Here is a 21,211-nt window from a genome sequence, read left to right on the forward strand (position 1 = left end):
TTTGGGAGGTGCAGGAAGAGTATAGCATAGAGGCCATTGTGGAGAAACATCTAGATGCTCCTCAAATTAATAGTTATGTGACTCTTGAAGAGAGAATGGTAGAGAGAACAAAGGAAGTACTTATGGCTGAGATTGGTTTGAGGGTAATGTCTTGTGAGCATGAGGCTTTGGCCCCTGAAGACTTAGGGTCCCAAAGCACTTACAAAGACAAAAATAAATCCTCTCAGATGCTGATGAAGATCGCCCTGATATTGTGAGGGAAGTGGGGTCTAAAGTTTGAAGCTCTTCCAGGGCAAAAAGCAGGCCTCTCAGAATGAATTTATGATGAATCCAATCCTCTACTGGAATTTAAGAGGTCTTGGTACCTCTAGGAGAAGACTTATTAAACTGGTTAGGAAATTTAAGCCAAGCATAGTGGCAATTGTCGAACCTTTCAGCTCTGACATCCATATGGTTAGACTACAAAATTGGATACGCTTGGAGGGATGTGTTTCCAATGTGGTGGAAAGCTCTGTTTGCTTTGGGATAAAAGGATAAATGTTTCGCTAGTAGGTGTGAATAAACAGTCCATTCCATTCTTGCAAAGGTGGGATCTCAGCAAGTGCTCATTACTAGTGTTTACACTAAATGCCTATATGGAGAACGTAGGAGCTTGTGGTCAGATTTGCTGGGAATTAATCCTGTTTCAGTCCCATGGATTGTGCTGGGTGACTTTAATATTATTTGTAGGGATGGTGAACGCAGAGATGGAAGACCAGGTCAGTGACAGTAATGGAGGATTTCAATAACTTTATTGATGCTACGGGGCTATCGGAGATGAATAGTGAAGGAAATAAGCTTTCATGGTGTAATGGCCACCTTGGAATTGCTCGGAGTTGGGTGCAGCTGGATATATCATTGGTCAACTCCTCATGGAACTTGGCTTTTCAAACGGCATCGCTTTTGTATATTCCTAGAACAACCTCAGATCACTCCCCTTTGGTTGTAGCCATTGTACAAGACTCAACAAAATATGGCTTTCCCCCTTTTAAATTCCAACAAGTGTGGACTAGCCATCCTTATTTTAGGGACTGTGTGCGCTCAGCTTGGGACAAGGAAGCTCATGGGCATGTTATGGTTCGGCTAGCCTCAAAATTAAAAACCCTTAAAGGCTGCCTCCATGTGTAGAACAAAGAAGTGTTTGGGTGGACTACGGATCACATCAAATGGCTTGAAGAAAGGGCCATTTTGCTGGAAACTAAGTTACAAGAAGATTTCACGAATGACACGAAGCTTAATTTTCTTGGGACAAAAATGGAACTAGATACTTGGATGAGTCAGGAAGAAACCAGGTTAGCCCAACAAGCAAAACAATCCTGGTTAGAACAAGGGGAAGCCAACTCAATTTTCTTCAAGGCTTTAGCGTCCAAAAAGCATAAGGTCATCCGTGAGATGAAGAAAAGTGATGGGGTTTGGCTAAAATCATCGGAAGAAGTTCATCAAGGAGCGACAGATTTCTTCCAAACCTTCTTTGCCCCGAAAAATTCTGGAGTCCCACCGGAAGAAGTTCATCAAGGTAATTTTAGATGTTGATAACTCTAGTTTTCTAAAGCTCCCTTCAATCCAAGAAGTTAAAGCCGCCTTACTCTCCATTCCAAGTGATAACAGTCCCGGCCCGGATGGCTTTGGTTCGGATTTCTATAAATCTTGCTGGGATATTGTGAGTAAGGACGTGGTAGAGGCAGTGCATGAAATCTTCAAAGGATCCCCCCTTCCGAAATTTTTTGCTACGTCTTTTTTAGTCTTAATTCCGAAGGTGGACAACCCAAAGGAGTTTGACAAGTTTCGCCCCATCAGTCTCTGTTCCGTGTTTTATAAAGTTCGCACGAAGATTCTTGTTGGGTGTCTATCCCCTTTGCTTTCCAGGATGATTTCTCCTGAACAGGGAGAGTTTATCCCAAGCAAAAGCATCTTTGAGAACATAAGCCTCACTCAGGAGATGATCCATAGTATCAATAAACCAGTTCGGAGTGGAAATGTGGTGTTAAAATTGATATGGCTAAGGCAAACGATAGTGTTGATTGGAATTTCTTACTTCACGTTTTATCTGCTTTTGGTTTTTTTGAACTGGTATGTGCCATCTTCAAACTGTGTATTTCTTCACCATAGTTCTTAGTGGTAATGAATGGAACTCCAAAAGGCTTCTTCCAAGGAGACTGGGGCTTACGTCAAGGGTATCCTATTTCCCTGTACCTCTTTATCGTGATGGAAGAAGTCTTGTCCAGGCTCCTAAAAAAAAAATTCCAGGAGAAAAACATAACGTCTTTCAACCACCCGCGCGATGCACCACTTATCTCCCACCTTTTGTATGCGGATGATATTGTACTTTGTAAATGGTAGCAAAGCATCAGTAAGAGCCATTGCCAGAACGTTGAAGATATATGAAACATGGTCTGGCCAGAAGGTGAATAAAGACAGGTCCTCTATCATATTTTCAAAGCATATCACAGTTGCTAGAAAGAGATCCGTGCTTCGTATTACCGGTTTCTCTGAGGGAACCCTCCCTTTTAAATATTTGGGTGTTCTAATTATTTATGGAAGACTAAAATTGGTTCACTTGGATGAAGTAGTTGGAAAGATTCGGGAGAGGATTGATGGTTGGAAGGCAAGACTCCTTTCCAACAGGGCAAGACTTCTCCTTATTAAGCATGTCCTTAGCAGTATTCCTATCCATTTACTCTCCATTTTGCAGGAAGGCAAACCAAAGAAACATTGGAGAGCTTGGGATAGGATGTGTAAACCCGTGCAAGAAGGTGGAGTTGGGATTCGTAACATTGCTGAAACTCAGAAAGCACTACACATGAAATTCGCTTGGAAGATTCTAATGGAGAATTCCCAGTGGTCTCGGTTCTTCAAAGCAAAATATGTGAAGTCAAACCATATATCTCTGGTGAATCTGACAAAAGGCACAAGATTTTGGAAAATGGTTATTAAAAGCATGTCAAGTATCATTGAACATTCAAAATGGAAAGTAAAAAATAAGGAGTTGTCCTTCTAGAATGATAAGTGGTTGGGCGAGGATGCACTGGGGAAGCTTTTACCTATTAACGGCTCCCATAGGCTTCAAGTGAAGGAATGTTTCTTGGAGTCGGGTTGTGATTTAGACATGCTTAACAGTCTAGTAGAGGTCGGTAAAAACAGAGAAAATAGCAAATCGGTTGAGTAAAAGCAAGGAAGGGGAGGACATTTTGGTGTGGACTACCAAGGAGGATGGGAAATTCTCCACGTGAAGTGCCTGGGAGTGTATTCGTGTTAAAACCCCGAAACAAACATGGGCTACGTAGATATGGCATGCAAGTCTACCAAAAAATATTGTGACAACCATGTGGAATGCTATGAACAGTGCTCTAAGTGTGGATGAAAAAATTCGGAAAGTTGGAATCCCAGTGGTATCACAGTGCAACTGTTGCGCTCAAGGGGCATATGAGGATCAAAGCCATGTGCTTGCGGCAGGGGAAGTAGCTCAGCTCATTTGGTCGAGATGTGTAGCATTTGTAGGAATGAATCATGTACCAACTAGGAGCTGGCGGGACACAGTCGAAGCCTGGTTTACTAAGGCAATAAAATCATCAACAATGGGGCAGCTTATTGTTATAATCCCTTCCATTCTAACATGGAAACTCTGGACTAGGCGTTGCAAAGTACGGATCGAAGATGTGGTGGAATCAGCTGAGGATGTTTGGCGTAGCTTGAAGTACTAGATTGCCAAAGTTGTGGGAAAGCTTAAGTCCAAAAAATCTTTGACAAGCTGTGATGTACAGGTGCTTGAAGACATGAAAATCCCCTATAACTCGATAACAAGGAAGTCTACTCAAGTAGTTACATGGCTGAGACCGCAACATGGTTGGATGTAGACGGGAGCTCCCAAGGGAATCCGGGACAATCGGGGCTAGTGGTGTGATTCAAAATGATCAAGGAAAACTGGTGATGGCCTTTTCGGAGTCTCTAGGTCAAGGCACAAGCAATTATGCAGAATGCTTGGCACTCCTTCATGGGGGTACGTTTTCTAAAGAACCTATGCATCGCAAGGGTTGAAATAGAAATAGACTCGTTGGTTGTAGTAAACCGGCTAAAATCTTCCTCTTGTGGAGTTTGGTATCTTGAGGAGTATTGGGATGAGATTCAAGCTACTTTTCGGCAGATTCAAGTTACTTTCTGACATATTTTTAGACAAGGTAATGCACCTGCAGATTTTCTTGCTCAAATGGGATCCAAAGGCTCCTCATACAGATGGATGTCTTCTAGGAACATACCACATCTTCTCAAAGGACTATTGCATAGAGATAGTTTGGGACTTCCCTATATTAGACAAACTCGTTAGATAGGATGTTGTTTCTTTCTTTATGTTATGTTTATCTTGAATGTTGTAAACATGGTTTTCCCTCCACCAAGTGAGGTTTATCAATAAATTTCCAGAGGTGCCGCCCTCGTTTATATAAAAAAAATATATATAAGAGTAACTATAGAGAGACATTTCTTTTACCACTTTTTTACGAATTTTTTTTTAAATGAATGTGTTTTTATAAAATAGAATTGTAAAGGAATTATAAAAGTGAGTTGCCTTCATCATTTTCGTACGTATAAATATAAGAGAAATGATATTTACAGTATTAGGCTATGCAAGTTCTGCGTATCTTTTTTGAAAAAAATGAATAAATATAAGATCCATATAAAAATAATAATTTTTTTAATGGTGAACCCCATTTTTTTAAAGGTAGTGCGCAGAATTTATATATTATAGGACTGCATTTAGTATTATTTTAAATATAATGTAATATTGCAAATAAAATATTTTGGATTAGAGGAAAAAATAATGAGAAACAAAACACCAAAACATGAAAGGAGAGGCTTAGAAAAAGTCCATATAAGAGCATTGGCATTGGACTAATCAAATGAGTCTAATTTTCAAAATTTGATGAATTTATATTTAAAATCACTACATTAGATTCACCAAACACTAAAATTTGAAACTTTGAGCTATAATACATTACAATTCATCTTCAAATTTGAAGACTCACTATTCACACTCTATAACCATTATTTTATTTACTTAAATTATTATTTCTCAATTTTGAGTCACAATATATTTAAGTTGGAAAATAATAATTTAAGTATCAAATTAAATTATTAATTAATATATAATTAGTATAATTGAAAAATATGAAAAAAATAAATTAAAAATATTATTATTAAAAAATAGTATTATATTATTATTTTGATTAATTTAATGTTTAATTTAATATAGAGTTATGATGAGGGAAGTTTTAAATTTTTGAAAAATATATATTTTTATTAAATTTTAAAGATAAATTTAATGAAATGAATGGTCTAAAATTGAAACAAGTCCTTTAGTCCAACGTGGTTTGGTCCACGTCCTCGGTCCTCACTAGTCACTCCTCAGTCCTCGAGTCACAGCATTCCAATTTCCAACTATCTCGAGTCTTCTTGACCGCGTTTTTCTTCTTCTTCTTCTTCTTCTTCCCCTTTTTTTATTCCGTTTTCTATCACGTGCAAGGCGCGTCCCCCTGTTTCTTTCTTCCTCTCCTTTCTACTTGTTTGTTTATGCGCTAGCTGCAGCCTGTTGCTAGCTACACGCCAGTGACGCCGCGAACAGAGCAGAGAGAATTTCAGAAAGCTTTCTGTTTTGTTCTCTCGCAGATTCAAATCTAACTCCATGGCCGACGAACCTTCACTCACTCGATGGTCATTTGCGGTACTCTCTCTCTCTCTCTCTCAGCTTGCGGAGATAACTACGGAAAAACCGAAAACAAAATTGGATATTCTGAATCTCGGATTTGATATTCTTCGCTACTTCGCGGAACTAGGAGCTTCACTTGCGTAGCACAACTCTCGGCTTATTCGTGTCTCACTCTTTCACTTCCTTTTCATTTTCTTTTAAACGAATCAAAATAACCGAAAGGAGCAGTTAGTTTTTGGAGAAAATTTGTTTCCTTCTTTTTCCTCAAAATCTCTCAGCATCTAAAAGTAAAATCAATCTATCTTGCTTTTTGTATCTGCATTGATCAAATTCAGAATTTATAGTATATTTCCTATCCGTTTTAGGAATGTTTGAGTAGGTATATTTGGATTACGCTCATCACTGTCTTATAATTGCAGATTAATCGAGCGAATTATGACAAAAAAAATTTAAGGGATAGGATTTTACTGAGACCTGTGCATTGTGCATTTATCAGACCTATTATGTGTATCTATAGGATTTTAAAATGTTTTATGATGCCAAGTTCGGTAGAAAGAGGTTGCCAGAGTCAGCGAATGGCCCAACAGCTGATAAGCCTTCCAGTAATGTGAATTCTTCAGCTGGGACGTCAAATGGAAACGCTCATGTGAATAACACATCTGACATGGCCATATTTGAACAGTTCCGGGGCCAGGTGGTGCATTTGATACATCCTATGGGGAATTTATAGTAGTATGGCTTTTTCAGGACTTAATTAACTCAGTTATTTGTTTTCAGGCGCTGAGCTCGACACATACAAATGGAATTTTGTCTAATCAAACTGATGAGAGACCGTATGATTCCTTGCTTCTATATTTCATGTAGTTTTGTTTTGTTTTTTTTTTTAATGTTTCCATTGGTTTGCTTTAAGAGTGTGCTAAAGGCAGTTATCAACAATGTTGAGTCAACCTTCCCTATCTCAGGGGTTTTTCTTCTTGAGCGTCTCTTCATTGGCATAAGTGATCTTGTAAGCATTTGTGACATTGTGTGCTTCTGCCAGTATTGAGCACCTATGATCTACGCACTTGTGTACAATTTAACTTCAAATAACTTCATTAATAACTGGCTATGAAAACCACTACATATTATGGAGTTTTCCCCCTTTTTTCTCCACCGGGCAGCTGGGGGAGGGGAGAGTTCCTTGGATTGCATTTGGGATCTTACTCTATAAGAACTTGAAAAAGTTGTGAGCCCTTTCCTTTCCTACTGTATTTATATCACCAGGTATCACATATTTCTATTTTGTGAGTAATACATTGATTGGCATTGATTAAAACACTGGAAATTTTAATCATTGCCTATAAAAAAAAAACACTGGAAGTTGGTCAAAAGTGGTTTGATGGTGCTGAATTATCAACTCGATTCATTCTTAATTTTCTTGATGATATTAACAATTTATTCTCTTGATGGTACTAAACAAGGGAAAGAAATCCTCTGCAAATAGCCTGCAGATGGTCTAATGCCCCGTTTGGATGTTGACATCCAAACATCACTCAAACACAAACACACACTTTTCGATTTCAATTTTTCAATTTTTTCATCTAATCATTACAACTTTCCCAAACTTCCAAACAAAACACAAAAAAAAATTCAACTTTTTCAAATCCCAAAACAAAAATAATATTAAGAAATTATATTCTAACAATATTTTAACTTTAGAATATTTTTATTTAACTTTTTCTCTCTCCTTTCCCAAAACCCTATAAGATATCTTAACTCAAATTATTTTACTACTATTCACAAACATTCACTACTATTCACAAATTTTTCATCTCATCTCATCATCTCAACATCCAAACAAGGCCTAACACTGCAGCCTAGGGTTATTGGAGCATTACTGACTCTTTTGATATATGTTCGGTTAACACAGGATTTTCTGAATCTGAAAATTGAATATGATGGAATAATTATTTTTTGAATTCTTATATAACCTATTAACATTTTACATTCACCTTTTCAGGCAGAAGTCTCTTCTCCCTCCATTTGAGTCTGCAGAAATGCGTACCCTGGCAGAAAGTTTAAGTAGGTAATTGCAAACAGAAAATTACGAGGCAATACCTGTTATTATTATTCCATCCGCACACCATCTGGCTGGCCAAAGATGTTTTTCTGTTTAAGTTAGATGTTGGAATTGTAAATCACACATACTATCTTTATTACTTCTTGTGCAGAGATATCATCCGTGGGAGTCCAGATGTTAGCTGGGAAAGCATCAAGGGGTTAGAGAATGCCAAACATTTACTTAAGGAGGCAGTTGTTATGCCAATAAAATATCCCAAGTATGCCTTGTTCGTGAACATCTTGTAGATCATAATATCATAAGAAGTTAATTATGTTCCCCAAGTTAAAACGAGCTTTTCAATTTTTGAGGTACTTTACTGGTCTTCTATCACCATGGAAAGGTATTCTCCTTTTTGGCCCTCCAGGGACAGGAAAGGTTTGTAAATTTTCTTTTATTTACTTTATTTTATTTGAAATTTTATGTAATTAGGTGTGCTGTTTTTTTTTTTTTATTATTCTCTTACCCTAGAGAATGATGCTATTTGGACTTCTTTTGTACTTGTCTTCATACTGATGTTTCACTGAGGTGGTACTTCTCACCCTTTTTTCCTTCTTTCTTTTTTTTTTTTTGGGGTGCGGGTTTTGGGGGCTGACATATATTCTCTCTTTTTTTCCCTTCAATTCTTGTGTAAAGTCCAGCTTTCATTTTGTCCCCTCCCCTTGCTTCCCCCTTTTCTTCCTCGTGGTTCCCTTTGAACTTTCTTGCTTCCATATAAATATTACTTAGCAGAAAAGGTACTTACAGCAAAAAATGAGCTCTCTTTAAAAAATCTGTAAATACTAAGTCACGTTGCGAAAAACCCTGTCCAAAAGTTGAACCAAATATTCTAGGTCCTTGTTATCATTTCTTTTGAGATATTAAGTTAATTAAATCAAGTGCAATGATCTGTAAATCGGCTTGCCAATATCAACATCCTTGGAATTTAGGGGTGATAGCTTTGCTTTTTCTTTTTACTTGAAATGGTTTGCCAAATATGACATCTTTGGTCTCTCTATTTTAATGATTAATATTCTAGAACTTTAATGAATCACCATATTGTGTTGCCGCAGACAATGCTTGCAAAGGCTGTTGCAACAGAGTGCAACACCACATTTTTCAATATTTCAGCATCTTCTGTTGTCAGCAAATGGCGTGGTATGCCAGTGTCTAGCACTTTTTTTCTTGGTTTTTGCTGTGGTTAATTCCATGTTTCTTTCAGTGCATTGGTTTTGAAAACGTACAAACAAGATTATCATATGGAAGAACTATTTGGACAAAGTATTCCATAAAATATGTGACATAGAAAAAGGAGCAGCAAACTATGTTTAACAACGATACGATTAAGTCAGTCGTAAAATGCTTGAGCTAGTTGGTTTCAACTAAAGAATGTGAAACAATAATGGGAACATATGGGTCCATTTGGTAAGTGTTTTCAAGAAAAATTTTGGTGTTTTGGGGTGTTTTTGGCACGTTGGCACCATGAAATGTGTTTTGGGGTGATTTATTTGGGAGTATTTCATTTTTGTTTGAAGTAATTTTTAGGTGGGGCTTTTGAAAAGGAGAGTTTTTTTAGAGGGTTGAGGATCTCCACCACCTGTGGTCGCTGTGGGTGGTCTAACCCACCATGCATGGGAATGCTCTGCCACACACAGCAGGGAGATCTCTGGCAGCCATTCACGGTGGAAGGGATCTCCCTCAGTAGGTGCAGTGGGGGATCCACCCCTCTGTCATGGCAACATGGCTGGAGGGGGAGATCTCTAGCATCAGATTTGTGGTTGAAGGGATCTCCCTCACTAGGTGGGGGGCTGGGGGGATCCACCTCTCCATCATGGCAACACGGCTATCGGGGGAGATCTCCCTCTCTAGCTGCAGCCGACATGAGCCAAGAGGGGTCCCCTCCAGCTGCAAGAAAATTATTAGGTACTCCCGGAACACGGATGTGGTGGTACTCCCATCCTATCATTATACATCATGTAATTAAAATTGCTTATATAAGCACTAATTTTAATTGACATGGCATCCTATGATAGCATGGGAGTATCACATGTCCATGCTCCTAAACACCTAATAATTACTCCCAGCCACAGCCTGTGAGGTGGCTGCCAGCAAGGTGGATATCCCCCTCCCCTGTGGTGGGGATACCTCCCCCCTGCAGCTCGCAACATTGTGTTGCACACCAAGGATGGGGAGATATCCCCCCTCTTGTGGCTCACCATGTGGCGGGGCACCTCTCCCATATCAAATTTTACGTAAGGTTTTCTTAGTTCAAAAAGTGGGTGATTCTATATTTGCCCACTATATTTCATAAGAAAGTGGTGGAACCTCATCATTAAGATGTGGGGACCTTCGCATTGTGTATTTATACCACTGCTGATGTTTTTATTATTTTTAGCAATCCACTAATCTCCCTTCCTGATGTACATTTTTTCTTTTTATCAGCGTGATTCAGCAAATGAATTGCAAAATGGTTGTATGACATTACAGGTGACTCAGAGAAGTTAGTTAAGGTGTTATTTGATCTTGCAAGGCACCATGCACCATCAACTATATTTCTTGATGAAATAGATGCTATTATTAGTCATCGTGGTGAAGGACTTAGTGAGCATGAGGCAAGTAGGCGATTGAAGACTGAACTGCTCATACAGGTGATGTATTAAAATGATCTGCTTTATGTGTCACTGGACGTTTAGATGCAAACATATGTGGCTCATAAACATAAAAGAATTTCTAGATCTTTCAAAAGGATGTTGGACGTTGAATCTTCTTGTTGCTAACATAATTTGTTTGATGCATATCTATTGAGCATTATTTTAAAACAAAAGTTTTAGTTATCAGCCATCTTTGTCCAAGTAATTACAATTATAGCTGTTGAACAATATGTAACAAGGACGGTTTATTGTTGTGTCAAATTACTAACATGCATGGCAGATCCAAGCAGCAGCAACTTAACTTTCTTCCGTTTATTTTGAGGTTGTCGCATCCTGAATTGGCACCTGTGTCCTTGTGTCAATCTCCATTCATAATTTTTATTTTTGGCTCCAGTTTGTGATAACTCAGTACCTCAAATAAATCTCATCTCATCTCATCTCAACATCCAAACATCACTCAAACACAAACACTTTTCAATTTCAAATTTTCAACTTTTTCATCTAATCATTACCTAATCATTACAACTTTCCCAAACTTTCAAACAAAACACACAAAAAAATTCAACTTTTTCAAATCCCAAAACAAAAATAATATCAAAAAATTATATTCTAACAATATTTTAATTTTATAATATTTTTATTCAACTTTGTCTCTCTCCTTTCCCAAATCCCCATAAAATATCTTAAGTCAAACCATTTTACTACTATTCACAAACTATTTCACTAATATTAACAGATTTTACATCCTATCTCATATCATCTCAACATCCAAACGAGGCCTTATTTGCTTGTGGAATATAATGTTTAATCTTTTTCTGCTTTCTCAAAAACTGATCACCCGGATTAGATTGCAGATGGATGGTTTAACCCGGACAGATGAACTTGTTTTTGTTTTGGCGGCGACAAATCTTCCCTGGGAACTAGATGCAGCAATGCTCCGGCGTCTTGAGAAGCGAGTATCCTTTTGAAAATCCAGTCCAATTTTATGCAATAGGAAAAAAGGAATAGGTTAAGTTGTTATAGCGTTCTATTGGCTATTTGTGTAATTTTGGCTATAATGGTGAACTATATTTATTATGCAAGAGTCTTAATTGTTGCCATATTATCATACTCTTGGAGGTCCTAAATTTTTGTGGCTATTATTGCATAACCTATTCTATAAGTAACAAAATCGGGTTATTGGTTCAAATTTGAAGTGGGAGCTAGTTGACTGCTGGTCAGTTGATGGTCTTCTTACCATCAAGCAGAAAAAGAAAAATCTATACAATTTGACATTGAAAAACCTAGATATTTAAGTCATTCTGCTTTTGGCAGTGGTTATGATTATGCTTCAAGATAATTTTATATAATAATTAAAGAAATGCGTTTTAAAAGGCCTTGAGGTTGTTCTACATCATCTCTCTCCTCTTGACTCCTCTTCTCATTGTGTTTGGCAATGGTACTTGGATCAATTGCCACCTCCTCCCACATAAAAAGAGGTTAAGTATGATGTCATGATTGTTTTACCTCAGATGAAAAATAACTAGATCTAGCAACTAAAATTCAGGGTTTCTCTGTTATTAGTTAAGTGGTTATTCTTTTACCATGATAAATAAGATCCTAGTGCCTCTTCCAGAGCCAGAAGCAAGAAGAGCCATGTTTGACGAACTCCTGTCATCACAGCCTGACGAGGAGAAGCTTCCTTATGATTTGTTGGTTGAAAGGACAGAAGGTTATTCAGGTTCAGATATTCGGTTACTGTGCAAAGAGGTCGCAATGCAGCCCCTTAGACGTTTAATGGCACTCCTTGAAGAGAGACAGGAATTGGTGCCTGAGGATGGTATGTGACTTCCAAACTTTTTGCACTTTTTACAGTTATAAAAATGTCTGATACAAGGAACACAAGATGAGTACATAAATTTCTTATGGTTTTATTTGTAAACTTGCGAAAGAATGTGTAGAGCATTATGTGGGCACATTATACATTATACTACTCTTCAGGTGCATTCTAGAATAAACTAGCAGAGGAATGCTCTCTGCTTTATCACCTCATTGACGATTTCCTACACTCAAGAAACATATTACTGTGTTTATTTCTGATCAAAATAATAATAATAATAATAAAGAGAGCATATTACTGTGGCTAAAAGTCCACTTCCACATGCTAATAGTCAGACATCTTCTCCTGCCAGATAATATTTTCCCATGTGCTTTTGTTTTTAATTTTTCCTTCTGAATTGTATGTCTGAGTTGCTTTTGTTCCCTGATGCTCTTAATCTTTGATAAGTGATCATTATTTATGTAATACTAGAAGTCTTGGGCTGTCAGGCTTAAAATCCACAGGTTCATGGCTTGAGTCACCAATTCATGCAAAAAATTTAAAGGATAGAACCAATATCCGATCTACACCGCTCCCAGAGTCCCACATAACTGGGATCAGTGCTGAGTTATGACGTGAATGGTTTAAATTTTATGTGGGACCAAACCAGAGTGAAAGTATGCCAGAATCTATCAAATTTAACTAAGCAGAATGAGAGAGCGTCTCTTACTACCTGATACTTGTGTTCAACAAAATCTAACTCTTTTCCCCCCATCAATCTAGTCTTTACATAACAGTTAATAAATCTCTATCATGAACGTCTTTTATTGTCTTTCTTGTTTCTTGAGCTTTTTCTGGTGGCATATTTGGGTGGGACCTCCCGCTTGTGCATCAATAGAAGAGTGCAATCAATAGCTTTCTAGGCTTAATTTTTGGGTTTTCCAAACTTCAGAACTAGGATAGATTGTGTCGAATCATCCAAACATATTTTCATGTGGCATTTGATTTGGGAGATCTAAATTCTTACCCAACATCCTGATTCCTGGAATTTAATGTTCGGGAATTTAAATGCCTAGATGTGCAATGGTGCTAGCACCTGATGATGTGCTGTTCATATGAGCTTAACAAGATTCATGGGAATGTGAATTTTCCATGACTTCTATCTTATTTCACCCAAACTGATGTTAGGCATCTGGATTTCCATGAGCTGAAGGCAACAAAATAAGGGGATTGCTTCAATATCCTTTCTACATTTCTGGGAGTCTTGAAAGATGTGAACCCAATGTTATTGAACTGTTTGACACTTCCAAGAGAGCAACCTAAACAGCATAGGATAAGCTTATGAAATTGTTCATTATTAATTACTTTGTAAGCAAAGAAAGTTAGACATCCGAGTTCAAGTACCATCAATGTTGTCTTACACAATTATTTTTCTTTTTGCTGTGATGGGTATTATTTTTTTAAGTTATTGGACACAAATATTTAGAAGTTCAAAGCCATTACATCTAAGGTTTTAAGATTCCCTATTCATGAGTATTGTGACTCTACATGGTATAACCTTTCTCTCTTGTTATAAACCTGGATAAAACATCTACACACAAGACATGTTTAATTTCATTTGTTCTTTAATTCACTTTTCTTGAACATCTGGATCTTTTACCTATTCTATAAATGTCATTTGGAACTGAAGGATCAATTTATGACTTGCAGAGTTGCCTAAAGTGGGACCAATCAGACATGAAGACATAGAGATAGCTTTAAGGAACACCAGACCATCTGCTCATCTGCATGCTCATCGTTACGAAAAGTTTAATGCCGATTATGGTAGTCAACTTCTCCAATGAAGGCCCCATAACCTTGCTCCTTCAACCGTGAAATGTGTATGTCCAAGTTTATTTCTTTTATCAGATGGTTATCATTTCATTAACAACCTCAATTTTCAAGCAGTGTGTTGTTTATAGTTGCCAGAGTAGACATTGAATATTCACATACCTCAATTCTTTGCATTCCCTTAGACCATACGTATATTTCATATTGTGAATATGTTTGACTAAAAAAAGAATAAACATATTTGAGTGTATTTGAAGAATATACCCCTGCTTCCTTTCTTCTTTTCCATCCTTGGCTTCTTTTGTTTCAATGAAGCTGTTTTACGAGGCTTTTTCTTTCTTTCTCTCTCTTTTATTAATCATTTCAGACACAGCTAGAACCTCATTCAACAATTTAAATGGAACGTGTTTGAGGTCAGAGTTATTTATGGGAACCTCTTCACCACGTAGTGTTCTTATATAACTGTTGCTAAGATTATTTTCCAAATTAAAATAGTTTTACTCAACATTTGTTTTAAGCATCATGTCCGTTTAATGTTAAACGTTCGCATATTACGTAGATAATGGGAAGTGATCTTTGCCTATCGACCCCTTTATTCATAGATGAGTTGGAATAATTTTAAATGAGTTAAATAAAATATTATTTTTTAACATTATTATTATTGTAAGATTTAAAAAAATTAAATTATTTATTATATTTTATATAAAAATTAAAAAAAATTTATAACGATGAAATGAATTCGAATCCAAACTAGAGTGGCGTTTTTGTGAGATTTTCTTTTTCCTTTATAAAATCTTTTAATAAATATAAAATAAAATACAACCATGATTAGTATGAAAATTGTTTTGAAAAAGACTTCGGTCATTTTAAAAATTGTTCCTAACATTTGAACCAAGGGCCTATTCCATGTGAAGAGGTAAAGATGATGTAAAAAGGAGCAAACTTTATTTATTTATTATTGACAACATGGGTCCAAGAACAAAGTCTCATCTAATTCCAGTGACAGTTCTCCACAAGTGCATTAAAGTAATTTAAGAGAAAGTTCATCTAATCTAATGAACTTTAGAAATTATTTGTATTTAAAAAAATTCAAACCTTAAGCCTGAAGGGGGCATAAAAGCCCGTACCGCTTGAGCCAACTTAGGTTAAAAGGAACAAACTTACGAGAGAAGAAAGATTAGAAAGCTATTGTAACACCCGGTCCAGCCAAACTACTTTACAGAATGTTTTGGATTTATAAAACTTTTTAGAAGAGAGTTTAGACCTAAGATATTTTTGGTGGTATAAAATTTTTTTAATAGGTTGATAATTAGGTTTTAAAGTCTTTAATGGATCAAGTGGATGTTCATTAGAAAATTTATAGGATAAGTGTATTTATTTTAGGTTGAGTAAAGATCCAAAACTTTAGATAAAAGCCATGCAATAATCTCGTTAAGGGTTCAAGACGTGGTCCTAAGTATATATATTTTATTTTTTTATTTTTATTTTTTTTACTTTATGTTATGTTATGTTATTTTATTTTATCTTCTTTTCTTTTCTTTTTAGACGTAAGAAACCGGTCCGTGGAATTGTTTTCTAGACACCATCGCTCAGTTTGTGTCCATCTTCCTTTTTCATGCAGTGTTCTCATCCTCTCCTCTAGGTTTCTTATCTCCTTACTATTTATATATCTTATATATATGTGTTAAGCATCCTCAGCGCCGCTGCCCTCTCTTCATGCTTTCAGCCATTTAAACTCATCTGAGCTTCCACCCCCAACCTCAGTGCAAACCACAACCTTTTCTCAGAAAAACACCAAACCGTAAGGCTCGGTTTGCTTCCAGTAAATGCCACCCCAAAGCTAATCCGCGTGCCGCGATGCCACCAAGCACCGTCCGCCTCTGTACCTCAACCACTCTGAGTCCACCCCCCCAACCGTGCCCAGCCACACTAAGTCCACCCCTCAAGCCGTGCACCACCACCCTCTCCGTGTAAACTTTACCTTGGTTGCACCACCGAAAAGCAGAGCAACAGCCAGCAAACGAGTCGCCACCTTTCCCTCGGACCTAGCCCACGCGGAACCTCAGCCTTGTAGCCGCCTCCCAACGCCCCGTAGCCTCCATTAGAAGCCTCAGAATACTCTGTTTTAGTTGCCTAAAACAGAGCAGCATCCAAGCCGCTGCAGTCACGCTCCATTGGGAGCTACACTGTACCGTGCCCCCACAAAAACCGCCGGCAAGGACCTTCCATCACCCCGGTCCGCCGCACACTGCCTCATCCTACGGTGAGCTCGCACCACTTCCAGTGGTGGTCCTTGCCTTTCAGTCTCTCCCTCGTTCTCTCACTGTGTGTCCCTCTCTCGTCTCTCTCTCTTGCTCTCGCAGCTAGTGACCAAGCGCCACCCTCGTCCGCCGTAGCCAGCCCCCAGCTCCACGCCGTCGTGCTCCCCCACCTCTCCGTAAGTGCTTCCGCCGCACTGTGTTAAGCTTTCCTTTCTGTGTACATATATATATATATATATATATGCGAATGTATACGTAATTTTATGTTAACTTAATAGTGGGAAATAATATTATTTTGTTTTCTTTTTATTTTTTCTATCCTCTTATAGTACGTCTCTAGCGATAGTGTTTAGGGTGTTAGCTTAATTAAGTTTATGTTATGTACTTCAATTTGAAATCATGAGTATATTGCGTGGGTTGTAAAGTATGTTTTATTTAGACATAGATGCGTGGATTTATTTTGTTAAATGGGTATTTTTTAAAGGGCTAATATTTTATTGGAATAGTTAGTAAGTAGACTGATAAGTAACACTTAAAAAGAATATTTTAAAATATTTTTTTAAAATATCCTTTTTAAAAGAATATCTTTGTTTTATTATTATTTAAACAAAAGTATGAGTTTCTAATTATAATGATTTTGTTATAGTTATGTTACTTTGTATTATAAATTATAGTAAGATCTCTTTTGTAAATAAATTAGAAATTTAATGTTTTAGTTGGAGTTATTATGTTGGATATTGATGAGTTTAGAAAATGATGGTATTGTGAGAATTATGAGAATTTTAGGTTTTGAGAATTTAAAATAGGTTCCTTTAGCAATTTAGGTTTAAATATCGAAATATGCGATTGATTGAAAATTTACGGGAATTACGTGATTTTTTATAGGTGACGATTAATATTTGTTCGACATTTTGAGGAATTCTCGAAAAGCTAAGAAGTCTAGGTAAGCGGGGTTCCTATGTTAGATTTGCATAAAAATAAAATGGACTGAGATTGATTTTTGAAAATATGCATGTTTTGTTATGAAAAGATATTTGAACTACCTCAATTATTTGTTACTCATGAGATTTTGTTCAAGAATAAAATATTTTCGGGCATGACTGGTGTAGACATGAGCTATTTTGCATTTTGTTTCTGAACTGTGCAAAAGAGAGCAAATATGAAAATTTGTGCATAAAATTATGTTTTGTGATTTCTAAAAACTTTGTTCTGTTTCGAAGATGTTCCGTACTCCAATATGATATGATTTCTGGAAACTCTGTTATGTTCTGAAAATGTTATGTACTTTAAAATGATGAAATTTCTAAAAGCTTCTGGCATGACATTCTGAATCGGGATGTGGTTTGTGGATGGTGACCTATTTGACCTACCACGGGTGCTAATAGTGGCTTCTGTTTGGGTTGGTACCAACTGTTCTGTTTCTGGTGCACCCACTTTGAAAACAAAATGATTTTCTGGTGGTCTTTCCTGTGTGCACACTCGGGGCTCCGAGAATAAATAAGGGGAATATTCACATTCTGTTTCTGCTCGGTTAGCTACCGGGATTTGCACAACCCTACCACGGGGGTTAAACATGGCCTCTGATGCGATATGATGCTCTGGTACGATGGTAGTCAGTTATGTTATGCCAAAAGAATTTGAATAAGAATATTTTTCAACTTTCGCTCTGATATTTTTATAACATGTTCTGACTCTGCATTCTGAAAATAAAGTATTTTGTTCTGCATTCTGAAATCTGTAAATGCTCATGTTTGCATAATAGTATATATTCTCTGCTTACTGAGTTATTGATAACTCACCTCTTATATTCATAATGTGTTTCAGATAATTTTGATGCAACAACTGAGAATCAGGAATAAGAAATACTTGAAAGTTTTGTGGATCATAGAAGACTAAGTGCCTTAGGGTACAATGACTTTTGGAGAGTCTTTTGGTAACGTTGATATTTTATGTGATTTTGATATTTTGAATAATGAATATTTCTAGTCTTTGTAGAAAAGTTTTATGTATATCAATGAGACACCACTGATGTGCCCTTATGTAGGAACATTAATATTTGTGTTGAACGAATAAGTTAATATGTTATAGAGACTCTGATTTATTTTAAAAGTATTATTTAAAAATGATTTTTAGGTGATATAAGTTAACTCTCCGGACCCTCGTGATCATGACGTTACAGCTATACAAACAAAATTTAAAGAAAGCAAAAGATGATGCAATAGAACTTGGTAACAAAGAAAGAAAACAATCCAAAACACGATGTTAGTACACACTGAAGACGAGATTATAGCCCCCTAGATAATAACCATCATGAGTGGACCACCAAACCATTACGAAACCATGTATACGCCAACATCCAAGTTACACAAAACACCATCCAGTCATAACTATCAAAACTTCCCTCCATAGTCTATAGTCTAATCTCAAGGATATCCCTTTGAAGGGTCGGCTGTTTTGCCAGACCTCGCATCAGTCCATGCTTTTGCAATTGTTCGTTTCATTTCATCGTCCCCTTCCTCGTACATATTCTGCAATTTTCAAATCAAGATACAAGAAAAGAAAATAAGAACTCTTACAACAGAAACATATAATATATGCGCAGATGTTTCGAGACATGGCTAACCCCAGATACTGTAAACATGAACTAGACAAATTGGGATGCTAATCTTATGCATTTTAAGGATGAAGTGGGTGATCATGCACATCCGTTGCTATGAACAAAGCAAGGAGAAACTCACTTTCATTAAATCCATGATTCCAGCCATGGGGTCCCGATCTTTATCCAGATTTGGTTTCAACTGTTAGATAAAAGTGCAATTAGTTGACTATGTTCCAAAGGCAAAATATATAATCCAGCTGAAGTACCTCTCACAGCAAACAATTTAATTTACCTTGTCCTCTTTAAACTGCAAATCTAACCAGTTCCCTTTTGAAGCTTTGAACAATGTGATAATCACCCTTGTAGGCTTAACTACCACCTTACACTTATCCGGAATAATCTCCTTGTTCAATTTAGCTATGGCACATCGGTAGTTCTTCCCTTGGACATCATGAAATTTGACATCAATGGACGTTGGCTTAAGCTCAGTTTCGATTTTTTCATGCTCAGCTCCCTCAAGGGATACATATATCTGTAGGGCGGCAGAATCAACATTAGAGCAACCAATGTTATACTTGTTTTGATGCCTTTCAACGCTTTGATGTCTATTTTGCTTCGAGGTTATAGAGAACCTAATATTTAGTAGCTTTATTAAAACCCCTTTTCAGAAATAAAAAAATCAGTTATTACCTTGACTTTGTCATTGTCCTGATCCCAGCTGAATGATCCGAGTGTAACATATTTCAAAGCCGGGTCCGAGGACACCTTAGGTGCAGTTGAAATAGGAATTGGAATTTGCGAGAGCGGCGCGGAGACAGTCTCTTTTGACAACTGCAATGGGAGAATCAAGAGCAGGTCAGAGTTCACCAAAGCCGCAGGGATGGATATGAAAACGGCATGTACAAGCATAAGCTGCTCGCATATAACAACAAAAAGGGATGAATGCGCTATCTATCTGATCAAAGCGCATCAGTGACGCTCACTGATTGCCTTCATGTTCAGTAAATTCGACCAATAAATATTTGAAAAAAACAAATCACTTTCTTAGAAGATTGCTAATCTTTACCACTTCCACTGACAAAAGTATAAATCAAGAAAACGTAGGGAAACAATAAACGATAGTTCTCTCCAAATCAAATATATACGTGCATATCTATAAGACTGATAAAAGTCGCATAGTTGTAGTAGAAACAAGAAATTCACTGCTTTCAGTAAAAGCAAATCGAAACATTTAAATTCCAAAACACTCACGAAAAGGAAGCAAAAATCCGGGCGTTCCTAAACAACAATCTCATCAAAATGGCAGAAACACTAGGTTCAATAAGAAAGAAGAAAGGAGGAGGACCATCTGGAGGTTGCGGATCTCGGAGGAGATGAAAGAGACGATTCGAGGCCTCTTGGCGATGCTTTGGAGGTGACGAAGCTCTTCCAAGTCTAGAGCCAATTCGTCCGCCATTTCTTCTATCACACTTTCAAAACTTCGGTCTTTTCAAAGCTCACTTCCGCTGCTCTCTGCGGAGGCCCTCCTTTTTGTAGGGCCTTTCGAAACAGAGAACTAGAGAAGGTTCTGGACTAGTGGAGGATTTGCTTAGGCTATAAGAAATCGACACATACAAATGTTAAGGAAAATGCTATTCCTCCAGAAGATTTCCACCGAAAATTTCTACCGAAAATGTATTTTATATTTTTTTTATTTTTTTATTTTTACTTAGTGATTAAAGAATGTTTTTAAATGAATTTATAATTTTTTTATATTTTTTAAAAATATTTAAAGTGTTTAAAAAAATGATTGAAAAAAAAGAAAAAAAAAAAAAAAACATTTGCCTTTCGGTAGAAGATTTCGGTGGAAATCTTCTGTGAGTGTAGCAGTTCTCAAATGTTAATGAGAGCGTGGCAGCCTAATTTGGGTATCAAGTATTCTATCATCATTATTATTATTTATTTATTTATTTATTATTATTTACAAACAATTCAGTTACAATACCCGTCATTGGATATCCATTACGGAATCATCTAACGGGATTAATGTCACGTCACTTTTATATTATTAAAAAAAAAAAAAACTCATTTCAAAAAGCCATCTCACCTACGCGCCAAACTCATTCCAAAAATATATTCGTAAAAATCTTATTTTCATAACCGACAGAGAGTATTTTTATTGGATTAGCTAAAAGTTAAATCTAATGAGAATTTAGCTATTAAGTCATAAAATAGTTCACATTGAAATAGTTATATTCTAAATATTTGAAATATAACTA

The 21,211-nt window shown here is 36.8% G+C and overlaps 3 protein-coding genes across 3 annotated transcripts; 2 read left to right on the forward strand and 1 right to left on the reverse strand.

Moving 5' to 3' along the window:
- Positions 1-1,293: 1,293 nt before the first annotated feature.
- On the forward strand, positions 1,294-3,205 carry LOC108990210. Its single transcript, XM_018964096.1, has 6 exons — positions 1,294-1,555; positions 1,608-1,699; positions 1,796-2,109; positions 2,380-2,644; positions 2,732-2,929; positions 3,038-3,205. The coding sequence occupies exons 1-6, from the start codon at positions 1,294-1,296 to the stop codon at positions 3,203-3,205; spliced, it is 1,299 nt and encodes a 432-aa protein (XP_018819641.1).
- A 2,247-nt stretch (positions 3,206-5,452) lies between these two features.
- LOC108990268 (katanin p60 ATPase-containing subunit A-like 2) lies at positions 5,453-14,379 on the forward strand. Its single transcript, XM_035689811.1, has 11 exons — positions 5,453-5,752; positions 6,255-6,431; positions 6,515-6,570; positions 7,737-7,802; positions 7,948-8,055; positions 8,147-8,213; positions 8,888-8,972; positions 10,302-10,462; positions 11,320-11,421; positions 12,062-12,284; positions 13,974-14,379. The coding sequence occupies exons 1-11, from the start codon at positions 5,714-5,716 to the stop codon at positions 14,105-14,107; spliced, it is 1,218 nt and encodes a 405-aa protein (XP_035545704.1). The 5' UTR covers positions 5,453-5,713; the 3' UTR covers positions 14,108-14,379.
- Positions 14,380-18,547: 4,168 nt separating this feature from the next.
- Positions 18,548-20,538, reverse strand: LOC108990276 (calcyclin-binding protein-like). Its single transcript, XM_018964193.2, has 5 exons — positions 20,299-20,538; positions 19,644-19,784; positions 19,246-19,485; positions 19,093-19,152; positions 18,548-18,882 (listed from the first exon to the last, which is right to left on the reverse strand). The coding sequence occupies exons 1-5, from the start codon at positions 20,407-20,409 to the stop codon at positions 18,778-18,780; spliced, it is 657 nt and encodes a 218-aa protein (XP_018819738.1). The 5' UTR covers positions 20,410-20,538; the 3' UTR covers positions 18,548-18,777.
- Between the last annotated feature and the right edge of the window lie 673 nt (positions 20,539-21,211).

Source organism: Juglans regia, chromosome 4, assembly GCF_001411555.2.
Source record: "Juglans regia cultivar Chandler chromosome 4, Walnut 2.0, whole genome shotgun sequence".
Lineage (NCBI taxonomy): Eukaryota > Viridiplantae > Streptophyta > Magnoliopsida > Fagales > Juglandaceae > Juglans > Juglans regia.